The sequence below is a fragment of the Epinephelus lanceolatus genome, chromosome 15 (genome assembly GCF_041903045.1).
Source record: "Epinephelus lanceolatus isolate andai-2023 chromosome 15, ASM4190304v1, whole genome shotgun sequence".
Classification (NCBI taxonomy): Eukaryota; Metazoa; Chordata; class Actinopteri; order Perciformes; family Serranidae; genus Epinephelus; species Epinephelus lanceolatus.
In genome coordinates, this window is record NC_135748.1 from 43,247,976 (window position 1) to 43,274,942 (window position 26,967).

General features: G+C 39.9%; 1 protein-coding gene across 5 annotated transcripts in view; it reads right to left on the reverse strand.

Annotated features, from left to right (window-relative positions):
* Positions 1 to 3,738: 3,738 nt before the first annotated feature.
* The window catches only part of slc4a11 (solute carrier family 4 member 11), a 184,408-nt gene continuing 161,179 nt past the window's right edge, over positions 3,739 to 26,967 (reverse strand). For all 5 annotated transcript variants that reach the window (XM_033643534.2, XM_033643531.2, XM_033643529.2 and 2 more), the window contains 7 exons: positions 24,895 to 25,123; positions 24,361 to 24,467; positions 17,531 to 17,696; positions 11,510 to 11,683; positions 9,782 to 9,977; positions 5,811 to 5,980; positions 3,739 to 3,875 (listed from right to left, as the gene is read on the reverse strand). In XM_033643534.2, coding sequence (XP_033499425.1) covers positions 3,809 to 3,875; positions 5,811 to 5,980; positions 9,782 to 9,977; positions 11,510 to 11,683; positions 17,531 to 17,696; positions 24,361 to 24,467; positions 24,895 to 25,123 — 1,109 coding nt within the window. In that variant the 3' untranslated portion in view covers positions 3,739 to 3,808. The remainder of the gene's footprint in view (positions 3,876 to 5,810; positions 5,981 to 9,781; positions 9,978 to 11,509; positions 11,684 to 17,530; positions 17,697 to 24,360; positions 24,468 to 24,894; positions 25,124 to 26,967) is intronic.

Here is a 26,967-nt window from a genome sequence, read left to right on the forward strand (position 1 = left end):
TCGGTCACTGAGGAATGTAAAGGAGCAAACAGAGAATTACAGGTTGCGTTCCAGTTCAGGGTTAAACACACAAAACTCTCATCTTGTACTTAAAAGATAAACTGTCATGATAAATAAATATTTTATCTGAATTTAACCTGAAATACTTTTTGTATATTGCCATAATATATTCTAATATATTTATAATTTGATAAAGATTTCACTATATGTTTTGGTTTGTGCTGTCGTTCTAAATAATTACATATAATATATACCTGTGGAATGTTTCTGTTATTAAATTCCACCTTAAAAATGAGGTTTTCTAAAGAGCTGGCAGGAAGCTGGATGAAGGACGGACTGATGATGTATGTATGACACACACACACACACACACATACACTCACACACACACTCCTTTGTCCTCTCCTAATGAACACTGACGTTTGTCGGAATGACTCTGAAACTAAATCTGCACGGACACGAGTGTTCCTCATAGAAAAGGGGAGTCACAGCTAAAAGGTGCAGGAATGTAAAGTTTAACACTGCACAATGACAGAAATACAAAAGGTACAGCTTCACTCTGCAGTGACTTGAACGCAGCGTTCTCACCAGGTCATTCACCCGAGGTGACGCGTTTAAGTGTCAGTCAACACAGTGTAAGTCTGAATGATGACGGTGTAAAAACACAATGTGAGTTTCAAGTGTCACAAAAAGGTATTGTTCATGCTTACATTGTGAAATTACACCTTCCTACTTCCTCTAACTGCACACTGGCAGCATTTCTATCACTGACACAGTGTTAGTGAGCACTTTAAACACTCACCGTTAGCTTAATGTACAGTGGCCGACAGAGGCAAACACGCTACTACGGCCCAAAACACTTCTATTCAGAGAAACGTCCTGTAGCTGCAGAGGAGATACAATTTCAAAAACACGCGAGAATCCAAAGCAAATACAACAATGAAAACGTGCTGCAGGAAGTAAACATGTTAACATCAACAGCAAACAAGCTGCAAATACAGAAACTATGCAAAGTCAAAACATACAAACACATTTGGAAAGAAATGCTACTTAAAAATGCTGCATGTCCAACACAGTCTCACTCTGAAGTCATCAAAAAACAGCACTTGGTCAGTGACCAGCGTCAGACGCCGACAAAAAAAAGCTGTCACGTCAGCATGACATGCAGCCGTTCACTGTTATTGTGTGACGGTGGTGTCACGGGGAAACGTGGCGGGACAACAACAAAAGTTAAGGTGACCGAAGTCTGAGTGGGTTGGGGGGGGGGGGGGGGTCCAACAACCACGGACTTTCACCGAGGAGGCCAGTGTTCACTTCCTGTAAGATTGTAAAGACAAACCTTGTTCTTTTTTCCTAAACCCAACCACGTGTGTGTGTTGGCTAAACGTAACCACGTGTGTATGTCGGCTAAACGTAACCACGTGTGTGTGTTGGCTAAATGTAACCACGTGTGTGTGTGTGTGTGTGTGTTGGCTTAATGTAACCACGTGTGTGTGTCGGCTAAACGTAACCACGTGTGTGTGTGTGTGTGTGTGTGTGTGTTGGCTAAACGTAACCATGTGTGTGTGTCGGCTAAACGTAACCGTGTGTGTGTTGGCTAAACGTAACAACGTGTGTGTGTCGGCTTAATGTAACCACGTGTGTGTGTTGGCTAAACGTAACCACGTGTGTGTGTTGGCTTAATGTAACCACGTGTGTGTTTCGGCAAGCGTAACCACATGTGTGTGTGTCGGCTAAACGTAACCACGTGTGTGTGTTGGCTAAACGTAACCACGTGTGTGTGTTGGCTTAATGTAACCACGTGTGTGTGTTGGCTAAACGTAACCACGTGTGTGTGTTGGCTAAACAAAACCATGTATGTGTGTTGACTAAATGTAACCACGTGTGTGCGTTGGCTAAACGTAACCACGTGTGTGTGTGTGTTGGCTAAATGTAACCACATGTGTGTGTTGGCTTAATGTAACCACGTGTGTGTGTTGGCTAAACGTAACCATGTATGTGTGTTGGCTAAATGTAACCATGTGTGTGTGTTAGCTAAACGTAACTACGTGTGTGTGTGTTGACTAAACAAAACCATGTATGTGTGTTGGCTAAACGTAACCACGTGTGTGTGTGTGTTGGCTAAACGTAACCACGTGTGTGTGTTGGCTAAACGTAACCATGTATGTGTGTTGGCTAAATGTAACCATGTGTGTGTGTTGGCTAAACGTAACTACGTGTGTGTGTGTTGACTAAACAAAACCATGTATGTGTGTTGGCTAAATGTAACCATGTGTGTGTGTTGGCTAAACGTAACCACGTGTGTGTGTTGGCTTAATGTAACCACGTGTGTGTGTGTTGACTAAACAAAACCATGTATGTGTGTTGGCTAAATGTAACCATGTGTGTGTGTTGGCTAAATGTAACCATGTGTGTGTGTTGGCTAAATGTAACCACGTGTGTGTGTTGGCTTAATGTAACCACGTGTGTGTGTTGGCTAAACGTAACCACGTGTGTGTGTTGGCTAAATTTAACCACGTGTGTGTGTGTCGGCTAAACGTAACCATGTGTGTATGTTGGCTAAACGCAACCATGTGTGTTGACACGGCGTCCCAGAACGTCAACAACCAACACACCCGGGGTACCTTGGACCTTGAAAGTCCATGACCAAACGTGGACATGTGATGAGGTCGCACTGAGGATGGGATGGTTTATCTAGTCAACACAACATAAGTCCTCCAGGCCTGCAGTGAGTGAATCACTGCGTCCTAAAAGTTGTTAATTCACTAATCGCCAAATCTACAGTGATCATGAACTGTCATCATGTGAGCAAGCTTGAGACAGAGCAGTGGGAGGCGGGGTTAAAGTGCACTTGCTCTCTGGGCCTCACGACTGGAGATATGCAGCCACATTTGGTTTGAAGGGTTAGGGTTACAAACCGCGCCCACCTGCTGGTGGTAACGTGGAATAACTGAAAAATTATCTGCCTGGAAATAATGTGTTTTGCTCCACGCGCCACTGAGCAACAAACAAGGCCCTGCATCTGACACTGTAAACAGTTCTTTATACCTGTGTGGTCTGGTCTCTGTGTCAGGTCAGAATCAGGCTGTTCCTCTCAGTGCTCCCCCTACAGGCCTGGAGGACTTCTGTTGTGTTTCTCTGCTGCATTTGTTTTCAGGGTTTGTGTGTTTTTGACTTTCTGTATTCACAGCTTGTTTGCTGTTAATGTTCTGTTTATTTTCTGCAGCACATGTTTTCATTTGCAGCACAGTTATGTTGTTTTATTTGCTCTGAATATTTCTGTGTGTTTTATAACTGGTATCTTCTCTGCAGCTGCAGCGTCTCTCCTGATGGAAATATTTTGGGTTGCTGTGGTGCGTTTGCCGTGTTCGGCCTCCGTCAAACACACAGATGAACACACTCCTGTAAGGATACTGTAACATGTAACCATAAACTGTGAAGGTATGAGAGGAGAACATGGAGGTATGTGGCACTGAACGAGCTGACAGGATCAAACAGAGGTGAAACAGGGAGTTCTGGACGGTCCTGTTCTTCGGCAGAGAGATGCTGTCTGTCCACGTTTGGAAACATTTCCCATGGCTCTCATCTCTCTTTCTCACGCCACTTCCCACATTTCCAGTGCTTCACCTGTAAGAATGTTCTTATCGGATACAAAAATCAAAACAGTCGGTATTTCTCCTTTTTGCTTCCGTACAGTTTTGCATTGAAAAATATGTTGTTGTTGTTTTTTAATCCTCATTTCTTTTTTTCTTTTTTTTCAAACTCCAGACGTCTTTTTTGTGGATCCAGAACTCGTCTCCGTCCGTAGCTACATGTGTTGGGCATCCATTATGTCCAAGTATTTGGCCTCAATGATATGAGGAAGCACGTTGTTCCTAGACACAGAGCAGACACAATCGACGTCAGTGGTTAAACCAGAACAAAGGAAGCAGAAGCCCACAGCATCACAACGTCAGATCTTATCACACAAGATTTATCACTTCCTGCTCGGCTGTTCCAGCGAACAAGAGATCCAATCAGAGATACAGCGGCTGTTCATGTATGTGTCTGCACAGTGGCACCAGAGATCTGGGTGGGAAAAGGCTGCGTTTACAGAATCTCAGCTGAAGAATGATACTCTGCACTCGAAAAGTTCAAGTCGGCTTTAAAGCTCCAGTGTGAAGGGTTTAAATATGATATAATGTAATCGTGTTTCTTTAATCAGAATGGTTGTGTTCTTGTTCCCTCAGAATGAGACGTTTATATCTACACAGGGAGCAGGTCCTCGTCTACAGAGATCACCATGTTGCACCGTCATGTTTCTACAGTAGCCCAGAACGGACAAACCAAACACTGACTCTAGACATGTTTCTGATATGAATGTAATGATTAAATGATATATTTTGGTGGTTTGAGTTGAAGGTGTGAGAAAGAATAGTATCAGTAACATTGTTAACACTGTGCTACATTACAGAGAAATACAAACCGTACTAATGAACCTTCATTAATATAGGCCTATATTTTATCTCCAAGTGCACGTCACACACTGAGCGAGCCGCCTGTTAATGACGCTGTGGGCTAATGGGCATGTAGCTACTTCCATGTTTCAGATGATACGTCATGTTTGTAGTCGACCAATGAAGATGAGTTTACATTATCACCTTGGGTTCGTCCTTCACCTTCTCAAAATGATCCCACACTTTGGATTTCCTGCCCGACATGTTATTAACTAGCCTGTGGAATAACCGCAGGTACCAGCCCTGGAGATTAACCTGACGAGGACACTTCCTGTGTCTGTCCTTTCACATTAAACTCCCACATGGTCCAGCCATATAGGTTTGGGTTTATTTTGACAAGGTGCAGCTCCTCATAGAGTTTCATGTTTTTTTTTCTATGACTAAGCAACCAATGAAATCTTGCCGATTAATGACCTTTCTGGTCGACTAATGTTTGGTCAACTGTTACGGGGCAACCCTAATACTGACAAAAGCCAAAAATGGCATGTGCCAAAAAATATTCGGCATACAATCAGGCTTCCACCTCACCATTTGCGTCGCCTATTTCCTGTCTCCAAAATGCTGGTAAGCCACGGTCAAAGTTTCTCCCATCAAGGCTGTTTTTATAGACCACAACTTTTGCGTGTGAAGTGGCATACGCCTCTTTCAGGCCTCATTTTGTGTGTACGCAGTGTTTATGAATGAGACACCAGGTCCATTTCTTTTGCAAAGTTTGTGAATCTCTTAATTTGAATACAGAGCAAAGACAAGATATTAAATGTTCAAACTGAGAAAACGTTATTGCATTTGAGTTTGACGGCTTCAACACATTCTAATAAAGTCGGGTTTTGTACTTGATAAATAAAGTTTACTTGCCTTCTTTAAAGTTTCCAAGTGCAAAGCATCATTTTTAATTCACTAGTTTGATGCAGCAAAGAAAGTCAAGGAGAGTGTTTCTTAAATTATTCTGTGAATGTACAAATATCATATTTAATGCACTGCGCCCATCTGCTGCTCGTCCTGCAGCCGCTGAGACCGAGCTGCAGATGAACCGCAGCGTGTTTCTGTCTCAGCTGAACCGCCAGATGTTTCCAGCTGAAGACACATTAAACATTGTGATAACATTAAAAAATGCAATTAAGAAATTAAATTAAGATTAATTAAGAAGACTGGAATTGACAACTTTATTCCCCATGACGCTGCTGCTCAGACAGATCAACAACACAAATACATCCACAGACTTCACTGATCTCAGGTCAGGCACGCTGCTGAACGTCTTCCTGGTTTAAATCACAGGAGAAAATGTTTTCTGGGACAAAATGTCGGTGGTCGTACCTGATTGGAATCAGCATGATCATGAGCAGAGGGAAGATCATCTTCATGTACGGTATCGGGTACATGCCGAAGGTGCAGAGGACCAGCAGCTGCATCATCTGCAGGAAGGTGAAGTAGTGGATCTTCCTCTGGGGCACTTTGCGGATGTAGTGGGTAGGCGGGTAAGACGTCTGCAGGAGGTGAGAGGATCAGGACAGATTAAAATACAATCTACCCTGAGGCGCTCCTCCTCACTGTCCTCAGGTGTCCTGCTGTCTCAAAGAAATGACTCAGGGAAGTGGACGGCCCACACACTGAGGGTTTCACATCGTAAATAACGTTTAGCTTTCAGTGTTACAGAGTGTATTTATAGCGCGAGGGTCTCCTGTGTGAGGTGGTTCAGGAGCTGCTGATATTACTTTCAACCTGCGCTCGATAAGACTTTCATGTAAAAATACACCTGTCTCTCCAGTCTGAGCGGAGCTGCAAAGACAAACCTGCCCCCCCAACTGATCTGGTGTCAGCTACAAACATCTCCAACAACACCAGCTGATAAATCAATAAATACCTCAAACCTCTGCTGATAAATCTACGTCACAATCCTGGTAAGTGCAGATTCATAAACCAGTAAGACTTTATTGATCCTCGAGAGGAAAATGTGATTCATGACAGTCGCTGTGATGTAAAGAAATAGAGACATATACGAAGTAAGCATAAGAGTATGAAATACAAGTGTGTAAATATAAAGTAATAAAATAAAGTAGACATAAAAATGAGTATTATTCTATATCCTGTGTCTTGAACCTGTGTCTTCATGGACTCTCTGTAGGGATGGAGGTGTAAATAGCTGAAGAGCTTCAGTGTGATAATTCTCACATGAATGCAAATTTACACTCTGTTAAAAGAGTTTGTGGCAGTTAAGATCTCACAAATAAACATTTAAGACTATTTAATGACTTTTAAAGGCCTGATATTTAAAAAATTGAATTTAAGACTTTTTCAGGACTCCCTGAGGAGTAAATAAACATGTGTCATGAGACTGAAGCCTCTTGTTAAAGCTGTGGTTTGGACATTTTAAGAGTTTGAAAAAGAGCAAAGATGAGAGTCCCCTCACTCGGCTGGTCCTGATGCTCAGTTCTGTCTCAGGACCAAATCAATTAGAGTCAAACAAATTATAACACCAGAAACACACAAACAGAAGCACAAAGCAGAATGCAGCATGGTTCTGAAAACACAGTACAGTGTGACAGATGAACCTACCACAGTGACTGACATTAACACAGAACTACCCTGACAAAGTACAGACTCAGTGAGCACGACTTGGCCATCAAGATGATACAAACAATCATGGCTCCCTTAGGAGGAGCGATTCTGCCGGCTGTGCAGGGAAGACAAAGTGGAGACAGAGCTGCACTTCCTAACAGAATGAACAAAACTCTAGCCTGTCCAAACAAAATATCTCCCCAAATTCAAACACAAACATCCTGAATCTGCCCATAAAACTGGAATAAATAAATGACCAGTCCTGTTGGGAGAGCACACAAAGAGCTGTGGTGTAGCAGCAGAGTCTTTATCTGCCTTCAGCTATCAGGCTCCTCTCCTGTGGAATAATCTTCCTGTTTCGGTCCGGGAGGCAGACACCGTCTCCACATTTAAGACTAGACTTAAGACTTTCCTTTCTAATAAAGCTTATAGTTAGGGCTGGCTCTTATAATTAGGGCTGGCTCTTATAGTTAGGGCTGGCTCTTATAATTAGGGCTGGCTCTTATAGTTAGGACTGGCTCTTATAGTGAGGACTGGCTCTTATAGTTAGGACTGGCTCTTATAGTTAGGGCTGGCTCTTATAGTGAGGACTGACTCTTATAGTTAGGGCTGGCTCTTATAGTGAGGACTGACTCTTATAGTTAGGACTGGCTCTTATAGTTAGGGCTGGCTCTTATAGTGAGGACTGACTCTTATAGTTAGGACTGGCTCTTATAGTTAGGGCTGGCTCTTATAGTGAGGACTGGCTCTTATAGTGAGGGCTGGCTCTCATAGTTAGGACTGGCTCTTATAGTTAGGGCTGGCTCTTATAGTGAGGACTGGCTCTTATAGTGACGGCTGGCTCTTATAGTTAGGACTGGCTGTTATAGTGAGGACTGGCTCTTATAGTTAGGACTGGCTGTTATAGTGAGGACTGGCTCTTATAGTTAGGACTGGCTCTTATAGTGACGGCTGGCTCTCATAGTTAGGACTGGCTCTTATAGTTAGGGCTGGCTCTTATAGTTAGGGCTGGCTCTCATAGTTAGGACTGGCTCTTATAGTTAGGGCTAGCTCTTATAGTTAGGACTGGCTCTTATAGTTAGGGCTGGCTCTTATAGTTAGGGCTGGCTCTCATAGTTAGGACTGGCTCTTATAGTTAGGGCTAGCTCTTATAGTTAGGGCTGGCTCTTATAGTTAGGACTGACTCTTATAGTTAGGGCAGGCTCTTATAGTTAGGACTGGCTCAGGCTTGTCTTGGATTCCCTAATCTACTTTGTCTTTACCACCCTCCTGGGATAGATGACATCACTGTGGGGTCTAATTGCCTAAGACTTTTCACATTTCTCATACTTGTATGCACATGTAAATAAATATTCTTTTCTCTCAGAGCGAGTCTCTCCTGATTGAATTATGTTGATCTGTTCTGTGCGCACAACACTGTCTTCCTTCCCTGGAAGAGGGATCCCTCCTCAGTGTCTCTTCCTGAGGTTTCTACCATTTTTGGGGAGTTTTTCCTGATCAGCTGTGAGGGATGTCTGCTGTAAAGCCTCTGAGACAAATTGTGAGTTGTGATGTCGAGCTTTATATATGAAATTGAATTGAATTGTCACACTCTGAAGAACAGAGTGACTCTCTTAAACACACACATGCTGTTTGTCACTATTATTATTATTTTATATTGTTGCTGATATCTATCAGTGAGTCGAAGCTTGCATTAGATATTATTGTTGACATGGTTTTTGCTTTTGCAATAAAATGTTAATATAATGTTTTATTGTTTGAATTCATAAAATATAGACTGCTCTTTCCCCGTTAGTTCCACCTGATATGATGAGCTTTAGCAACACTATGTTCCAGTATGGTCATGACTGAATTGAGCTTTACTTTCATGTTAAATACTGTGATGTTGAATGAACCTTCGCTCTGACATCACTCTGCACAGTGAGGCTCAAACATCCAACTGAAGTCACAAAAAGCAAAATACATTTTTCAAGGTTGACACGGCTGCGTTCTCATTCACATACTTTTCTTGTTACTTTTAGTAGCAGCTGCCCTTAAAAAGGTGGTACTGTTGTCTCATAACATTACACCCTGAACTTTGACCCTCCTGCTTTTATATCCGATACCTTGGAGATAAAATAAACGCCACTTACCGAGTTCGCCAGAGATGTGGGTCAACTCTGAGAGCTCTGCTGTTGTTACTTTGTGATGTATGTGATTTAACTTTAAAGTTCTGACTGCACAGACTGTACACTCTGACATTTTATATCTGTGACAGTGAAATAACAATAATATGGTATTGCGGGGATTGAAATGCACAGCATATATTTTTTGAACAGTTCCTCTTGCAGCCATTTGGAGGCGCCAGTGTGTGTGAGGAGAACAGTTGGAGGGAAGATGGCAAGTGTTGCTTCCAGTAGGAAGGTTAAATCGGACACACAGGAGAGGAGATCTCTGTGAGAAGTATTGTGCAGATATGATTTAATGTTTTAATCTGACTATTTTAAAGGTTCATTAGTAGAAGAAGACGTCTGTCAGAAATCATCTCTATGTGGCTGATACCAGAATAATGATGTTCATTTAGGATCTGATCCGTCCGATTTTCACCTGAGCACATTATCACAAACACACAGAAAAAAGATATTTGCAAGTATTATTTGCCGGAGGTCTGGTCCTCCAGCGGCAGGCAGCCAGTCAACCGTTTGATCTGCAGAGCCCTGCGATCGACATCTGCTCACACACACACTCACCTGCTCCTTGAGGAGGAGAGCCATGCGGTCGCACATCTGGTTTCCATCGATGGAGGTGAGGGCGATGTAGAGGAAGAGGCCGTACAAGACGGGTTTGGGGATCCACTGCAGCGGGAGAGGAAGCAGCAGCACCGACACGCCGATGAAGATGTTGGCAGTCAGAGACGTCAGCCGGGTCTCTTTCACCTGGACGATACTGAGGACACACACACACACACGCACACACACACACACACACACACACACACACACACAAACACAATAACACACAGCGATGAATGGTTACTGGAGAGCTCACAATGCTTTCATACAATGAAACAGATATTTTTCTCTCCAGGATTTTCTTATCGGTCGTGCTGCACATTTGCCATTTGAAAGATTCTTTTGAGGGGAAAATAAAACAAAGTTTTAGTGATCGTTTGTCCTTTGACCTTAATAAACAGATGAAGAGACTCTCTGACTGACTCTGATCCCACACAGTCAAAAACTTCTTTCACTTAAGATGGATGAGCCCAGTGGTTCCCAACAGGTGCAGCCACAGTCACTGATTCAAGGTCTGTGCATCATACTTGAGTTTGGCTTTGTTGTCGAGCTAGTTTGGTGTCTCTGACGAGAAGGTGTCCATTAGTCACTCATTAGTCTGCGGCTCATTCAGAACAGATCCGACCCACCAGTTGGCAACCACTGATGTAGCCTATGCAAAAGGCCTACATTGTTGTGAGCATTTACATATATGTGTTGGTGTGTCTGTGTCGCTCTGCAGTTACACCTCCAAAACACTAGTCAGCGGTGAAGTTCCTACAGTGGTGCTGGAAAGAATGACTGACTCAAAACACAAACAAAACCAGGAGCTTGCTTCTTGCTTCCTGTCTGAATGTTGAGCCGAAACATGATGTTTTTTCTAAACCTAACCACGTGTGTTTATTACATAAAGAAATAAATGTACATATGAGTTGCTGTGTGACATTGTTAAAACAGAACTGCACATTTCCTGTGAAAATGGAAGTTTATTCTGAAAAGACTTGATGCATCTGATGAGCGTAAATTACCAGGCAGCCCCAGGACATCAACAGCAGACCCAGGAGGAGACCTTGCGTCATATGTAGACGTGAAAGTCCACTGACTGAATGGCGATATGTGACGAGGTGGGACGAGAACAGATCGGCAAAAATATCTATTGATAAAATCTGTGTACAGACAGCTCCTCAGAAAAACCACAGTAGAATGATTCTTTCTCAAGTGAACCATGATGCTTCTGTAGTTCTGTAGTTCTGCTACTGACAGGTGCTCCATATGTAGCTGTTAACATATTACAAAAGTTGGGAACTAACAACTTTCAATGACCACACGTTTGTTCAGTTTGACAGAAAATCAGATATGTAAATTTGAGATATTCATTTCCAGACATATACATCCTTTCAAGAGCCCTAAATGACACAATTCTCTCCAATCAATATCTGTAATTAGATCTGCTGCTCTTCTGGAAGATTGCCCCCCCCGCGGGGCCCCCCCATCACTCCTCAGGATTCCTGCATATCTGTGAACTCTAACGAAACGCTCTTGTCTGTGAGCCGCCGCCGCCTCACCTCGTCCCCCCGGAGAGAAAATGCTGCGTTACATAGTAATCATGCAATCAGCCGAGAGCAGGATACAGTAGCCACATGCTCTGAAGACGACCTTTAATTGAGCGTCTGATTAGCACCGGCGATGAGAGGGCGGGAAACTCACGTCTCATAGAGGTGCCCCCCCTCCACGCGCTGCTCCACAAAAGCCAGCTGCCGCACATGAAGGGTGGAGTGGGGGAAGGCGGCGTGCATCCAGGGCAACCCCAGCACCGACATCAGTATGTTAATGAGCCCAGAGAGCATTAGGTCCCAGTGATAGGCCGTGCCCTTCAGCAACCTGAGGAGAGACACAACTGTGACACCCAGCCCGCGGCACAGCAACAACAACAACAACAACACGCCACATCACAACACCAAGAAACACATCTGCACCAACACACAGAGAAAACAACATTTGCATACAGTAATATTTTGAAGTGAGCACAAGTGACAGAAGTCAACACACACACACACACACACACACAGATACACACACACACACACACACAAATACAAAGGGCATCGTCCTCCTAAGGTCAGCGGTGCCCTTCAACACAACCTGAATAAACTCGCTTAGATGTTTCACTGATTCTTCTCATTCAACATCTGAAAAACATCCATGTAAAGAATCAACATGCCACCGACAGTGATGTCACACGGCGTCGCCATGTTACGGTAACGTTACAGAAAAGGATGATGTGACCTTTATTTTTCTGCACGTTAGCGAGAGATCACTCCTGTGCATCTTCCCTGTCTGTCCAGCTTTACTGTCTACAGCAATTTATATAAATAATAACAGAGACAAAATAAACCTGGAAAAGTCTCACTAAGTTTTATTTGCACCTTTTTTCCATCAGCCAAAAGACACCAGTAATTATTAACTTAAAAGATTGATATTTTAAACTAATATATTGTGACAGATTAAAAGCAGAGACGAGGAAACAAGAAGAATAAAAAGAGCAAAGCAGGAGCAGAAATAACCAGGAACTGTTTCCATCTTCAGTTCTATTGTCAGAGACTCGACAGGAGAGCTGGAGTTAAAGGTTAAATCCACAAAACACTGTTTACAGAGCTTTTTATAGGTGTTACATCATTTTCATTCTTTAGTTAATTAAAAATATTTAATTTATTTTTGTTTGGATAGAGTCAGTAATATCACAGTTATGGAAAGACATTTCTGCCAGTGTAATGAAAAATAAAAAGATCCTGTAAGTTATTATAATGAGAATAATAATGAGTTAGTATTTCAAATAATGAGGTAGTCTCTAACAATACTGACAAATTTTTCCAAAATAATGAATTAGTTCCTCATAATAATGAGAAACTTTCTCAAAGCAATTATTTTATTTCAAAATAATTATAAACATTTTGAAAAATTATGAGTTAGTTTCTCAAAATAATGAGTTAGTATCTCAAAATAAGTTAGTATGAGATATTATTTCAAACTAATAAGTTAATATCTCATACTATTGAGTTAGTATCTCAAAATAATGAGTTAGTATCTCAAAATAAGTTAGTATGAGATACTATTTCAAAATAATGAGTTAATTTCTCAAACTAATGCGTTAATATCTCAAACTATTGAGTAAGTATCTCAAAATAATGAGTTAGTATCTCAAAATAAGTTAGTATGAGATATTATTTCAAACTAATGAGTTAATTTCTCAAACTAATGAGTTAATATCTCAAAATAATGAGTTAGTATCTCAAAAGAATAAGTTAGTATGAGATACTATTTCAAAATAATGAGTTAATTTTTCAAACTAATGTGTTAATATCTCAAACTATTGAGTAAGTATCTCAAAATAATGAGTTAGTATCTCAAAATCAATTAGTATGAGATATTATTTCAAACTAATGAGTTAATTTCTCAAACTAATGAGTTAATATCTCAAACTAATGAGTTAGTTTCTCAAAATAATGAGTAGGGATGTCCTGATCCAGCTTTTTCACTTCCGATCTGATACCGATATCACAGCCTTGAGTTTTGGCCGATACCGATACTGATCTGATCCAAGCGCGTATTATACATATTCACTTATTTTGTTGTCAGTCATGTTAGAAAAGGTCTGATCAAGCAATATTACTCTAACAAGAACAACTACTTAATCGGGCTAGTTAGAATGATCCACAACAGCTGGTATGAGAAACTGACCCATTTATTGTTAACAGGGTTAAATAAACAAACTTTAAACTTGAACATTAACATTAAATAAAAAATATAGCTGGTTTGCTTTGGCTGCTTTGGCCCCTTAATAAATAGAAAATAAGTCAACACAAGAAATCTTTAAAATGTCTAACAATGAAATTAAAATAGCAGCAAGACTCCACACACTTGTGCTTTGGCCCCCTAATAAATAAAAAAAAGATTAACACCACAAGACATTGTTGACATTTAACAAACAATGCAGACTTTCCTTTTCAGTTATATTTATAGTGTCAGCGCCAGCCTGGTGCTGCTGTTTCCTGGGACCAACAGAGGGGACAAAAAAACCACACACAATATTGTACAACTGTTTAAACAAGCAATAGTCCATCCATGGCTCCAGTTTCACTAACTGTGCCCAAAACAATGCCATCAGTGCTCTTTACTTAAACAGTAAGAGTGTAAACCAAATAAAAATATCACTCTCAAAAAACCAGAGCAGAAAACAAATAGTCAGTTAACTAAACTGACCGCTACTCTTCCTACCCTCCGTGTGTGTCTGCCCTGCATGCTGGCCTGGTGGATCAATAGTAAGAGCTGGAGCGGATCACTGGAATGGACTGCTTGACTCGCGGAGCGCTGGGCTGGCCGGAAAACCTGGAGCGGATTCCGTGAAAAACTGGATCGGAGTTCTTGGATCGGCATTTTTCCATGCAGTCCAATCCGATGCCTGTTTTTTGCTAGTATCGGCGGCCAATACCGATCCGAATATCGGATCGGGACATCCCTAATAATGAGTTAGTATCTCACAATAATAAGTTAGTATGAGATACTATTTCAAAATAACGAGTTAATTTCTCAAACTAATGAGTTAGTATCTCAAAATTATGAGTTAGTTTCTCAAAATAATAAGTTAGTATGAGATATTATTTCAAAAAAATGAGTTAATTTCTCAAACTAATGAGTTAATATGTCAAACTATTTAGTATCTCAAAATTATGAGTTAGTATCTCAAAATAATAAGTTCGTATGAGATACTATTTCAAAAATAATGAGTTGATTTCTCAAAATTATGAGTTAGTATCTCAAAATAGTGAGTGAGTATCTCAAAATTGAGTTAGTATCTCAAAAATAATGAGTTAGTATCTCAAAATTATGAGTTAGTATCTAAAATAATGAGTTAGAATCTCAAAATTATGAGTAAGAATCTCAAAATTATGAGTTAGTATCTCAAAATAATGAGTTAGAATCTCAAAATTATGAGTTAGCATGTCACAAAAATGAGTCAGTATCTAAAATAATGAGTTAGTATGTATGGAAGCCCATTTCCGCCACTTGATGGAAAAAAAATAAGATCTAATAACTCAAAATAATGAGATACTATCTCAAAATAATGATACTAACTCAAAAAATAATGGGATACCAAGTCAAAAATAACTAGATACTATCTCAAAATGATGAGATACTAAGTCAAAAATGATGAGAAACTATCTCAAAATAATGAGATACTAAGTTGAAATAATGAGCTGCTAAGTCGAAATAATGAGATACTATCTCAAAAATAATGAGATACTATCTCAAAATACCGAGATACTAACTCAAAAATAATGAGATACGAATTCAAAAATAATGAGATACTATCTCAAAAAATAATGATACGAAGTCAAAAGTAATGAGATACTAAGTCAAAAATAATGAGATACTATCTCAAAATAATGAGATACTATCTCAAAATAATGAGATACTAAATCAAAAATAATGACTTGGATTGTCGAAGGCTGTAACTGTACTCACTGACCTCATTATTGGACTTGGTATCTCATTATTTCGACTTAGTATCTCATTATTTTGAGATAGCTTCTCATTATTTTTGACTTAGTATCTCATTATTCCGACTTAGTATCTCATTATTTTTTGAGATAGTATCTCATTATTTTTGAGATAGTATCTCATTTGTTCCATCAAGTGGTGGAAATTGGCTTCCATAAGTATGATTTAGTATTTCAAAATGAGTTAGTATCTCAAAATACTGAATTAGAATTATAAAATAATAAGTCAGTACCTCACAAAAATGAGTTAGTATCTCAAAATAGTGAGTATCTCAAAATTGAGTTAGTATCTCAAAATAATGAGTTAGTATCTCAAACTAATGAGTTAGTATCTCAAAGTTATGAGTTAGTATCTAAAATAATGAGTTAGAGTCTCAAAATTATGAGTTAGTATCTCAAAATAATGAGTTAGAATCTCAAAATTACGAGTTAGCATGTCACAAAAATGAGTCAGTATCTAAAATAATGAGTTAGTATGTATGGAAGCCCATTTCCGCCACTTGATGGAAAAAAAATAAGATCTAATAACTCAAAATAATGAGATACTATCTCAAAATAATGATACTAACTCAAAAAATAATGAGATACCAAGTCAAAAATAACTAGATACTATCTCAAAATAATGAGATACTAAGTCAAAAATAATGACATACTAAGTCAAAAATGATGAGAAACTATCTCAAAATAAGATACTAAGTCGAAATAATGAGCTGCTAAGTCGAAATAATGAGATACTATCTTAAAAATAATGAGATACTAAGTCAAAAATAATGAGATACGAAGTCAAAAATATTGAGATATTATCTTTAAAAAAGAGATACAAAGTCAAAAGTAGAGATACTAAGTCAAAAATAATAAGAAGCTATCTCAAAATAATGAGATACTAAGTCGAAAATAATGAGATACTATCTCAAAATAACGAGATACTATCTCAAAAATAATGAGATACTAAGTCAAAAATAATGAGAAGCTATCTCAAAATAATGAGATACTGAGTCAAAATAATGAGATACTGAGTCAAAATAATGAGATACTAAATCAAAATAATGACTTGGATTGTCAAAGGCTGTAACTGTACTCACTGACCTCATTATTGGACTTGGTATCTCATTATTTCGACTTAGTATCTCGTTATTTTGAGATAGCTTCTCATTATTTTCGACTTCGTATCTCATTATTTTTTTTGAGATAGTATCTCAATATTTTTGAGATAGTATCTCATTTGTTCCATCAAGTGGTGGAAATTGGCTTCCATAAGAAGTATAGTATATAGTATTTAGAAGTATATAGAAGTATATGATATAGTATTTCAAAATGAGTTAGTATCTCAAAATACTGAATTAGCATTATAAAATAATAAGTCAGTACCTCACAAAAATGAGTTAGTATCTCAAACTAATGAGTTAGTATCTCAGAATAATTAGAAACGTTTTCAGAATAATGAGTTCACAGCTCAATACAATGAGAAACTTGTTCATGATTCTGTCAAAGTCTCATTTTAATGACTCACAGGATCTTTTTCTTTATGTCACACTTGCATTAATAAGCCTTCATATAACAGTACGACATAAGGAACATTTTAATCTTATAAAATAACGTTTCACAGATAATTCTTCTTGGAAACCTGACTATTTTTTAGACTATAGCAGCTGTTGTTTTGCCTCCTGGTGAGTTCTTCCTCGTTTGGAACAGACATTTAGATCCAATTAATTTCTGCCCAACAAATGTAGATGATAAGGGTTGAGACTCCATCATTATAGATTGTCACTGTGGGGCTGGTTGATGGCTGATGGCTCTAAAGTGGTCTCTCCAATGCAAATTTAGAGGAACAGGGTAAAAGCTCAACGTCGTGTTTTGGCTGCGAGGCTTCTTCAGAGCTCCCTGACTGTGACAATTTGACTCAGATGTCAAGTTTCTGGCTCAGTTAATCTTCCCCCCTAACAGATCGGCAAATATCCCGTTTCAGCAGATCCCAAAGGTCCTCGCTGGCTTTTTGAAGGGTCATGGAAAGAGTTTAAGCCAGTTAATGCACAAAAATTAGAAGCATCCCGGGATTCACCCTCCCTAATACAATCCCTTCTGACAGCACTGACAGTTTAATAACTGTAAATAAAATCATAACAAAGATTAAAAAGACTCCGTCTGTACATGAACTAATCTTTGCCTCTACCTGTTCTCCGGAGCGTTGGTCAACGAGACAACAATGTTTTGGTCGATGAAGATAAGGAGGGCCAGGAGGAAGCCGAGGCCCATGGCGCTGACCACGTTCATGGCCGACAACCGCTCAAATGGAGCCACGTTGAAGACGGGCCGGTCGTGAACTTTAAAGACTGGAACTGTTCACAGAAAGAGAGAAATGAATCACAACCACAGCTGAAATAATCAGTCAGTAAATCACTCAGTCAGAAGATAAATGGAAACGAGTCTGGTAATCTGTTAATCACTGCAGTTATTTCTCAAGACCAAAGACAAAATATCAGCTGATTGTCAGATGTGAGGATCTGCTGTTTGTCCTTGTCTAACTGAAGTTAAATACCTTTGAGTGTTGGAGTGTTAGTTGTACAGAACAACCAACATCTGAGGCACAAAACTACACAGATACTAATCAAGAAAGTAGTGTCAGCATGACGCCTTAATCACAATGAATTAAGGTCCACATTGTTTTTCTCTTTTTAATTTGCATGCGGCCATTTGCTGCGTGCTGCTACTTCGAGTTTGAGCCAATGAGCTGAGCATACAAGTGAAGCTAAGTAGACTGACCACATCACCAAGGACAGAAATCACTAATGTTATTTTGGAGTGAGTGAATCACCACCGACCTGTGGAGGAAATGAAATGTAGTTCACAACAGTGTTCCTAAATGAGTGGAAACTGACTGCAGACCTGCATATAAAGTCCTGTGTGTGATTTATCCTGGCTTCATATGAGAAAAGAAAAACTCTGCTAGCTGCTAGGCTAATTTATTCAATATAAAATGCCATAGACTTGTGCTAATAACGTTGGCATGTGGTATTTGCGGTATACAGCAAAACACAAGTGTCTGTCTGTGAATCTTGTGAGTTATAAAGAAGCTGATTTGTGTTTGAAACTGTTTCTATTTAGTCATGTCTAATGTGTGTGGCCACGTTATCAACTGACTGTGCATGTCCGCATTTCATACTGACGTGACAGGTGGCCGACTGGCGGTGTATCGTAACATCACGAAGGTTCCTGGCTTCATATGAGTAAAGGAAAACTCTGCTAACCACTAGGCTAATTTATTCAATGTAAAATGCCATAGGCTTGTGCTAAGAACATTATCACGTTGTGGGGAAAAATGTGTCGGGGGATCGATATAGCATAGTATTGCGATATTTTTGTGTGGCAGTATCGTATCATTACATGTACACCAAGAGTTGATTTTTTTATTATATAAATTATCAATATAACAAATAGAAATTAAACTTTAGGTAGCCTATGAGATGAATATCATCAGTTCCTTTTCCAGTTCATGAGAAACACTTTGCTGCAATAAAAAAATGACTGAAGTGAGATGAATAGCCTGAAATCTTGACATAGTTTCCTTTGGGAATAGAATTTGCAGCTAAAAAAGGTAATAAATCGCAATATATTCTAGTGCAATACTCGCAAATTGCAATAATATTGTATTGTGATAATATTGTATCGTGGGGCCTCCGCAGAGTGAAGCGGTTCATGGTTTCAGACCTCACTGTTGCAACAGAGCAGCTCTGATTTAAAAGTCAATTTATTTGCATTCATTTGATTCCCAATCAAAGCACTTCACCTCGTTAATATGAACTTCAGAAGTGTCTGGAAATGCAAAATAATGGAATTTTAAACATTCCATTAAAAATGCCAATAACTGCAATTCACTACTGAAATTCAGAGCTGATTTGTGATTTTAAAAAAATATCATTTGACAGACCGACTGCAGAGTAACTGATAATTAATACATACAGCTGTGAGTCTGATTCAACAGTGAGCTCTTCCTCTGATGAACGTGTCCTTACTCTGTTGGATAACAGTATCTGAGGACATGACCTGCTCGATCACAGCTGAGTTACAAACATCAGGTTTTAAGTGGACATTAAAAGGTGACAGGAAAACGACTTTGTGAAGAATTTTTGCCTAAAATTCACCATCAGCACTTCCCAAGCTCGTCAGAGTCCATCTCCTCAAGCATAACTGTCTCTCAAACTGTTTTGATGACTCGCGTTTTCACACCGAGAATCGTTTTCTGACAGCGGCTGTTTTTTTTTTCTCAAGCGCTGAAGATCTCATTTAGGACGGCGTCCTCTCAAACACTGCTGAATTAAGTGCAGTTGGTTAAATTTAGGTAGAAATGACAATACAATAATGGGCCTATTATCTTATGACTTATTGTCTCTGGAGGTAAAGGAACAGAAAATTGGCCGGGCACTTAAATTTAAATTCACTTGAGGGTTTGGCGCTCGTCTCTGTGTTTCTGTGTCGACCCCTGGAGAACAGCTGCTGCCTTGGCAACGATGAATGGAGACTGAAAATGATGCGAAACAATAGAGGATAAAAACTGAAAATCTCCAATGTGTTTTGGCCTGTGCCTTGATTAAGGAACATAAAAAGACAATAAAGCCAGCAAACAGGGGAGGCCTCGCAGTTACACCGTCTGTCTTAGAAGGGAACGAGCTGTAAGTTTGAGCCCTTCGGCAGATTTGGACCAGAGTCTAAATCCCCAAAGTGTAAATACACCCCAAACAGTACTGTGCAGTCAGACAGTGACAGCTGACGACCAACCAACAACAGCATTTTTCATATTTAATGTCATTTTTGAAACAAACAGGCGCCGTGCTTTGATCCACAGATTTTTGTTTCTTACAGCAGGGAGCCAAACTGACTGTAACATTACCTAAATACTCAAAATGACAGGCCTGAACAATAAACCAGTCGTTCTCACTCCTACATGTCGATGATTTTGGTGTCAGACATCAACGCACAGAGGCACCTGTGCAGTGTTTGATACATATTGGTCAGCATCTGTTTCTGATGCTGCCGACCACGACCTCACTTCTCAAATTCTGCCACTTTGTCAGTAAATGTCAGCACCAGACACGACGCACCAAGACACTCTTTGCGGCGGTGTGATATGCACCAAGTGGCAACTATTTCTGACACTGGCAACTACTGCAGTATAATGAGCAAGAACCGTGGATGGGACGAACAACTCCAGTCTTTCCCCCTGGGAGCTCGTAGTTCGTTTCCTGTGTGAAAACTAAAGTCAGTGGAGTTTTTTAGTAACATGGTAGAGTGCTAGTATCATGGTAGCGTGCTAAGAGAACTGGATACAACATTGGCGGCAGGATCCCGTTCATTCAAGTTGCTCAGAGGAGCATGAAGCCAAAAAGATCTGTGTTCACGGTATGAAATAACCCTGATGATCGGCGCTGCTTCCACATCACTGGGCCCATAGAGCAGACGAGACTTCCGCTGACTCCCAGTTTAGCGCTTCCCTAACTTGAATGGAGATTGAAAAAGAATAAATCTAATCTTGTGGCTGCTCCAAAATTTTTGAAATGTTATCGGACCAAATTGATTAAATCTTGATAGTAGAACGAGTCATTTCATTAGTTGTGATGCTTGAAAAAATGTATTCATTGATTTACAGACATCTCTAAGTCAATGGAAAACAGTCTTTTTGGGCCCAGCGGCATCACGTGAAAGACCCTGGAAATTGCAGTACCACTGTTTGGCCACTACGAAAATTGACATACTTTCCGGGGGCCTGGTTAGTATGTGTAGCATGCTACACTAGTGACAAATGTCACATGACTTTATATTATGTTAGCAACAACCACACTTATTTCAGGCTAAACCACAATGCATTTCCTAAACCTAAACACAGGCTTTTGTTGCCTAAACTGAAGGAAATAAATGTAAAAAGTAAAGTGTTTTACATAGTATGTTTATTTTGAAAACACATAATGCATGTATGCGTAAATTGAGACACCATCTGTGAATGTCCAAAATCAACGAATAAGGCTACCTAGCACATCATATTGTGACGTTACAGTCCGCTGACAAAGCCGCCGTATTTGATAAGATGGAAGGAGAATGCAGCGAATAAACCCACCTTCTGTTTGTTTAAATGGACATTTAAAGGAGAGTTGACTCCCAAATAAAAAATACATATTTCTCCTCTTTCCTGTAGAGCGGTTTATCAAATTGGTGCAAGTTGCTGAGTGTTGGAGATATTGGCCGTAGAGGGCCAAAAAATGTCTGTTTCCAGAAATCCTGACGAAGTTACTGGAGATAATCCACAGACCTCGTTATGAGCAGTTTCATGTAGAGCTATTTTTTGTTTACACCCACCAACTGAATAACCGCGCAGATTTTTAAATGGATTTTTGGGGATTTACATCTAGTTCCATTATACTGGAGAGAAGGCAGACATCTCAATGGCTGATAACCCAAAACTATCCAGACTGACAAACAGCTCTACAGGAAAGAGGAAAAATATGTGGTTTTGATTTTGGGGTGAACTGTCCCTTTAACACACACGCAGATGTTACAAATCAAATATTGCCTTCCTGAGTCATATTTAGCCTCGTTAACAGCACAGAAATAAAACTGCTAATCACTTCATCATTCATTAAAAAGCTGTGAGAAAACATATCTGCCCGTACATGTGCTCAGAGTTAGCATGTGTCAGGAGGTATTTTGGGCGTCCAGAGTTCCTAAAGTTCTGTGTATTTTCTGCACAGACGAGGCTGTGATGACGACTGAAGTATTTCTAATGTTCTGACAGACGCGAAACTCTCCTGGTTAAATCATCATTACAACAGATGAGATACTGTGATCGAGTTCTGTGATTAACACTCAGGTACAGGCCTTTGAACATTGACCCTAACCCTTCAATCCCAGATGTACATTTTGATCAGAAACATCTGATCGCAGAGCTTCAAATTCTGTTTTATGCATCACTTTGGGATTCTGAGACACTTTCTGTCCAAGTCATAACAACAAAGCTTTTTGAATTTGGAGCAGCTCTAATTTGTGCCTCTGACTGGCTTTGTCACCATAGCAACAGCAGCTGAGACTCATGGGTATGGAAGTATTTAGTATGATCCACAGTACAAAACACAAACCTGATATTTCACGGAGAAACAAAATATTTAGTCATCATCTCCTCCCTCTTTAAAACTCTCAGGAAACTCTCAAGGTCATTACAAAGGCAGTGGTCATATAGTCCCTCATACAGTTGTATGTCAACTCTGTACATTACCGTAGCTTAAACATTATCACAGAAGATTTAGAGCTAAATTTTACATTTCTATAATACCTACAGATTTAAAATATTGGTCACTGTGTGTGATTTGAGCCTAAAATTTACAATTTTAGCTCATCATGAACTAAAGATTAAAGAGTTTTGACCTCAGAAAGTCGAAAGTCAGATTTCAGCTGCGAGCTGCCTCGTGTGGATTCACAAAGAAATTAAGATTAAGATAAAGAATTCTAGAGTTAGGGCCAAGAACATGTGTGAGGTCAAAGTAACCTTGACCTTTGACCTTCAATCACCGAAGTCCAATCAGTTCATTGTTGAGCCCATGCAGACGTTTGTGCCAAATTCGAGAGAATTTCCTTAGGACGATCTTGAGATACTGCGTTCATAAGAATGTGATGAACGGATGGACAACCTGTGAAACATAACACCTCCGGCCACGGCTATCGCCTGAAGTGAGGCATGAAATCTCACCTCCGGTGACATCTCAGCTAACATTAGCTAGCTGCAATGGCACTGTTCTTGTAATATAAGGCATTCTTCCTTGACCTTCAACCACCATATTTCAGTAAGTTCCTCCTTGACTCAAAGTGGACGTTTGTGCCAAATTCAAGGAAATTCTCTCTAGGTGATTTTGAGACACTGAGTACACAAGACTGTCACGGACACAAAGCCACAGTGACCTTGACCTTTGATCAACCAGATCTAATCAGATCTTTGTTAAGGAAATTCACTCGACACATTCTTGAGATATTGCGTTCATGACAATAGATGGTCAAGGTCACATTGACCGCCACATTCTAGTTAGTTCAATACTAAGTCCAAGTGGATGTTCGTGCCAGATTTGAGGAAAGTCCTTCAAGGTGTTTTTGGAATATTGTGTTCACAAGAATGAGACAGATGCAATGTCAGAGTGACCTTGACCTTTGACCACCAAAATTCAATCAGATCTTCGTTAAGGAAATTCCCTCATGACATTCTTGAGATATTGCGTTCATGATAATTAGACAGACAAGGTTGCAGTGATCCTGTCCTTTGACCACCAAATTCCTATCAGTTCATCACTGAGTCCAAGCGGACGTTTGTGCCAAATGCAAAGGAATCCCCTTTCTTAAAGTATTGTGTTCAGAGAATGGAAGAGAAAGATGGACAGACGAATGGATGTGCATATATATGAATGTAGGACAACCTGTTACAAGGCTTTCTGCCTTTACCTTCAACCACCAAATTCCATTGACTTTATCCTTGAATTTAAGTGGATGTTTGTGCCAAATGTGATGACATTCCTTAAAGGTGTTCGAGATATTGCGTTCACAAGAATGAGATGGACGTAAGGTCACAGTGACCTTAACCTTCAACCACCAAAAACTAATCAGATTTTCATTGAGGAAATTCCTCAAAGGCATTCTTGAGATATTGCGTTTACAATTATTAGATGGACAAGGTCACAGTGACCTTAACCTTGACCATCAAATTCCAATCAGATCATCCTTGACTCTTCGAAATTACCTCGTTTAGATATCGTGTTCAAAAGAATGGGAGGGATGGAGGGACGGAGAGCCTGAAAACATAATGCCTCTGGCTGCAGTTATCGCCGTCACAGAGGCGTAAAAACAGAACCCAAAACAAAAATCGTGGTCCCGTTTGTTGCAGGTCAGTTTAAACACACTGTGATTGGGCTGATTGGTTTTATTTATCAAGGTGAATTCACTCCGTCACCTGAAGAACCAACAGACGATACTCACGCTCAATGTCACTGAACAGGTAGGAGCCGATGAAGGAGAAAATGAGCACTGAGATCGGCAGGGCGCAGTCCGACAGCACCTCCCTCACTTTGGCATGCAGGAACGGACTGAAAGAGGAAGGGGGGGGGGGGGGGTGCGAGGAGCGAGGAGAGACAAATAATAGAGGAATACAATTACTGTGGACAAGACAAGGACAATGGCTGCAATCCTGACACTGCTTAAGTACCTCGGTCCGCCTTTTGCTTACACAATTGAATCCGGCTTTGAGGTTGATTTGATTACTGGGGGCAATCAGAAGTAGAATATTAATGCTTATTAAATCACAGGCTGGAACAGAAGCTTCGACAGAAACGGGAGCTTTGAGAGAGCCCGTCTGGAAACTTCCTTTAAGCTCTGTCACTCCAGACAATCTTTAGACTCAAGGCCCAACTCAGCAGTATTCATCGCAGCCGGCGGTGCTCTCATCCAAACAAGATTTAAACTTCTCCAGTGATTTATCTTTAGAGTGCTGCAGTGCTGCAGTGCTGCATGTACCTCCGTTTGAACTGGTACAGGGTGTAGCCCATCCATAACGTCCCGAGCATCAGCAGGAGGCACAGCACCGGCCTCTCTCGAGTGCACTGGATGAGGGATTCAGGGAGGGCGTTGAGCGCGAGCCTGGCCACCACCTCGCTCCTGTTTCCCCCAAGCAGGTCTTCGCTCTGACTGAAGGTCTCTATGCTTCTGTTGGCCAGCGTCGGGGCGTGGTAGTACCTGTGAAAGACTGGAGACACGCCCACAGCTTTTAGTTACATCAAAACAACCACTTTCAGCAACCTACCAAAATGTTCAGCCACACTAACGGGTTGGCTCTAAGAACGTTGATGTCAGTCAGTTGTGACTTTGACTTTTTTTTAGAAATATGTCAATAAATATGAGACAGATGGACAGTTGCACAGACAGTCATGGTGCCCAGAGGATGAATCCTGATGAGTTTTATTCTCCAAAATAAAAAAAAAAGGCAATATGGAAAATTTTCTATATGTCCAAACATACACACATTTTAAATCATGTATAAAGACATGATATTCAGGAGGGTTGAAGAAAGGGTTTGACATTCACCAGCTGTTCACAGGGATTATTTATGGATTTATTTTTCTCTTAATAACAATGTATTAATATGTAAATGAGTGGATATTTCTTTAAAGTATGTGTGTTTATACATATATACATAAATATACATATATATACTGTGTATTCATATCTTGTATTGCATATATTCATTTATTAAAAGATTTTTAAAAAGCAGGACAAGTTGATTAAGATAAATGTGTAATATTACTATTTATATTATTTTTTTAGGCAAAGACAATTGGTAATATATATGTTTGTGTGTGTGTATATATATATATATATATATATATATATATATATATATATATATATATATGCACAGATTTAGACTGTTTTAATATATTTACAGTGGCGGCCCTAGCACATTTGACGAACCGCCCCCCTTAACCTAGCTAACGATGAAAAATAAGAAACAAATATGCACTAATTTGCTTTCGGTAACATGTTGTACATGTGCTATAATATTCAATATAAGTCAATAATTCATTTTAAGAAATGACAAATTAACTTGATGAAAAACACAAATTTCAGGCAGCGGGTGACGATTCAAAATTTAAAAATATAATCAAACAATTCAGAAACTCTCTCAAATATTCTGCAGATTTCAAACATTTATTCTCCTGTAGATCAACGTTTCTCATTCAGTGTTATCTTTGCTGAGTCAGCTCATGTAGTCACACTTCACTTTTCCTACTTGCTTTGTGTCTTTGTTTTGGGGACGTGACCTCTTGACATGTGCACATGAACATATCAATGACATGTTCTTTCATATTAGTTCATTCATAAACCTCTGAACTTGAACAGCTCATCTGTGCTTCAGAGAGATTTCTGCTCACGTCCAGAATAAAGTCATCTTTGACAAAAAAGTTTCACTATGACAAAATTATACTTGTGATGTCACAAGAATGAGACAAATGCACCTGCGCTGTCGTCAGCTGTGAATTACATCATCATTCAGACTCTGTATCCTGTTTGAGTCTCTGGAGGAGGCAAAGTTTGAGGCCACGTGCTGCTCTTCATCAGAGGCAGAATACAGATCGGACATCACTCAGGATGATCCCTGTCCTGTTTATTGTTTTTGGACATTTTGTCTCAGACATCAAATATCAGATATTAAAATCATCTTAACGGCAGCGACAGGATCAGAGGTCGATGGATTATAATCCTTAAACATCACACTGCGTGATTTTATCTCTGTGCTGAGCCGGACCCGACTGTACGGACCTGAGATCAGGGGAGCGTCAGAGCTTCAGTATTAACAGCAGTGATAATGTGTGTTGGTGCTTTAAAGCTACTGTAAATAAGGAGACTGAAGCAGTGATGTGTATAAGAGTGTCACACAGAGAGAAATGATTTCTATCACTCTGATTGGAGAGTGTGTGTGTCGCTCCGTCCGCAGGCCTTTTCAGCACACCAGAAGAAAGTTATGCAGCAGGCAAAGTTGCAGAGGAGACTGGATACACAGCCTGAATGTATTCATTCATGTTAGTGCGA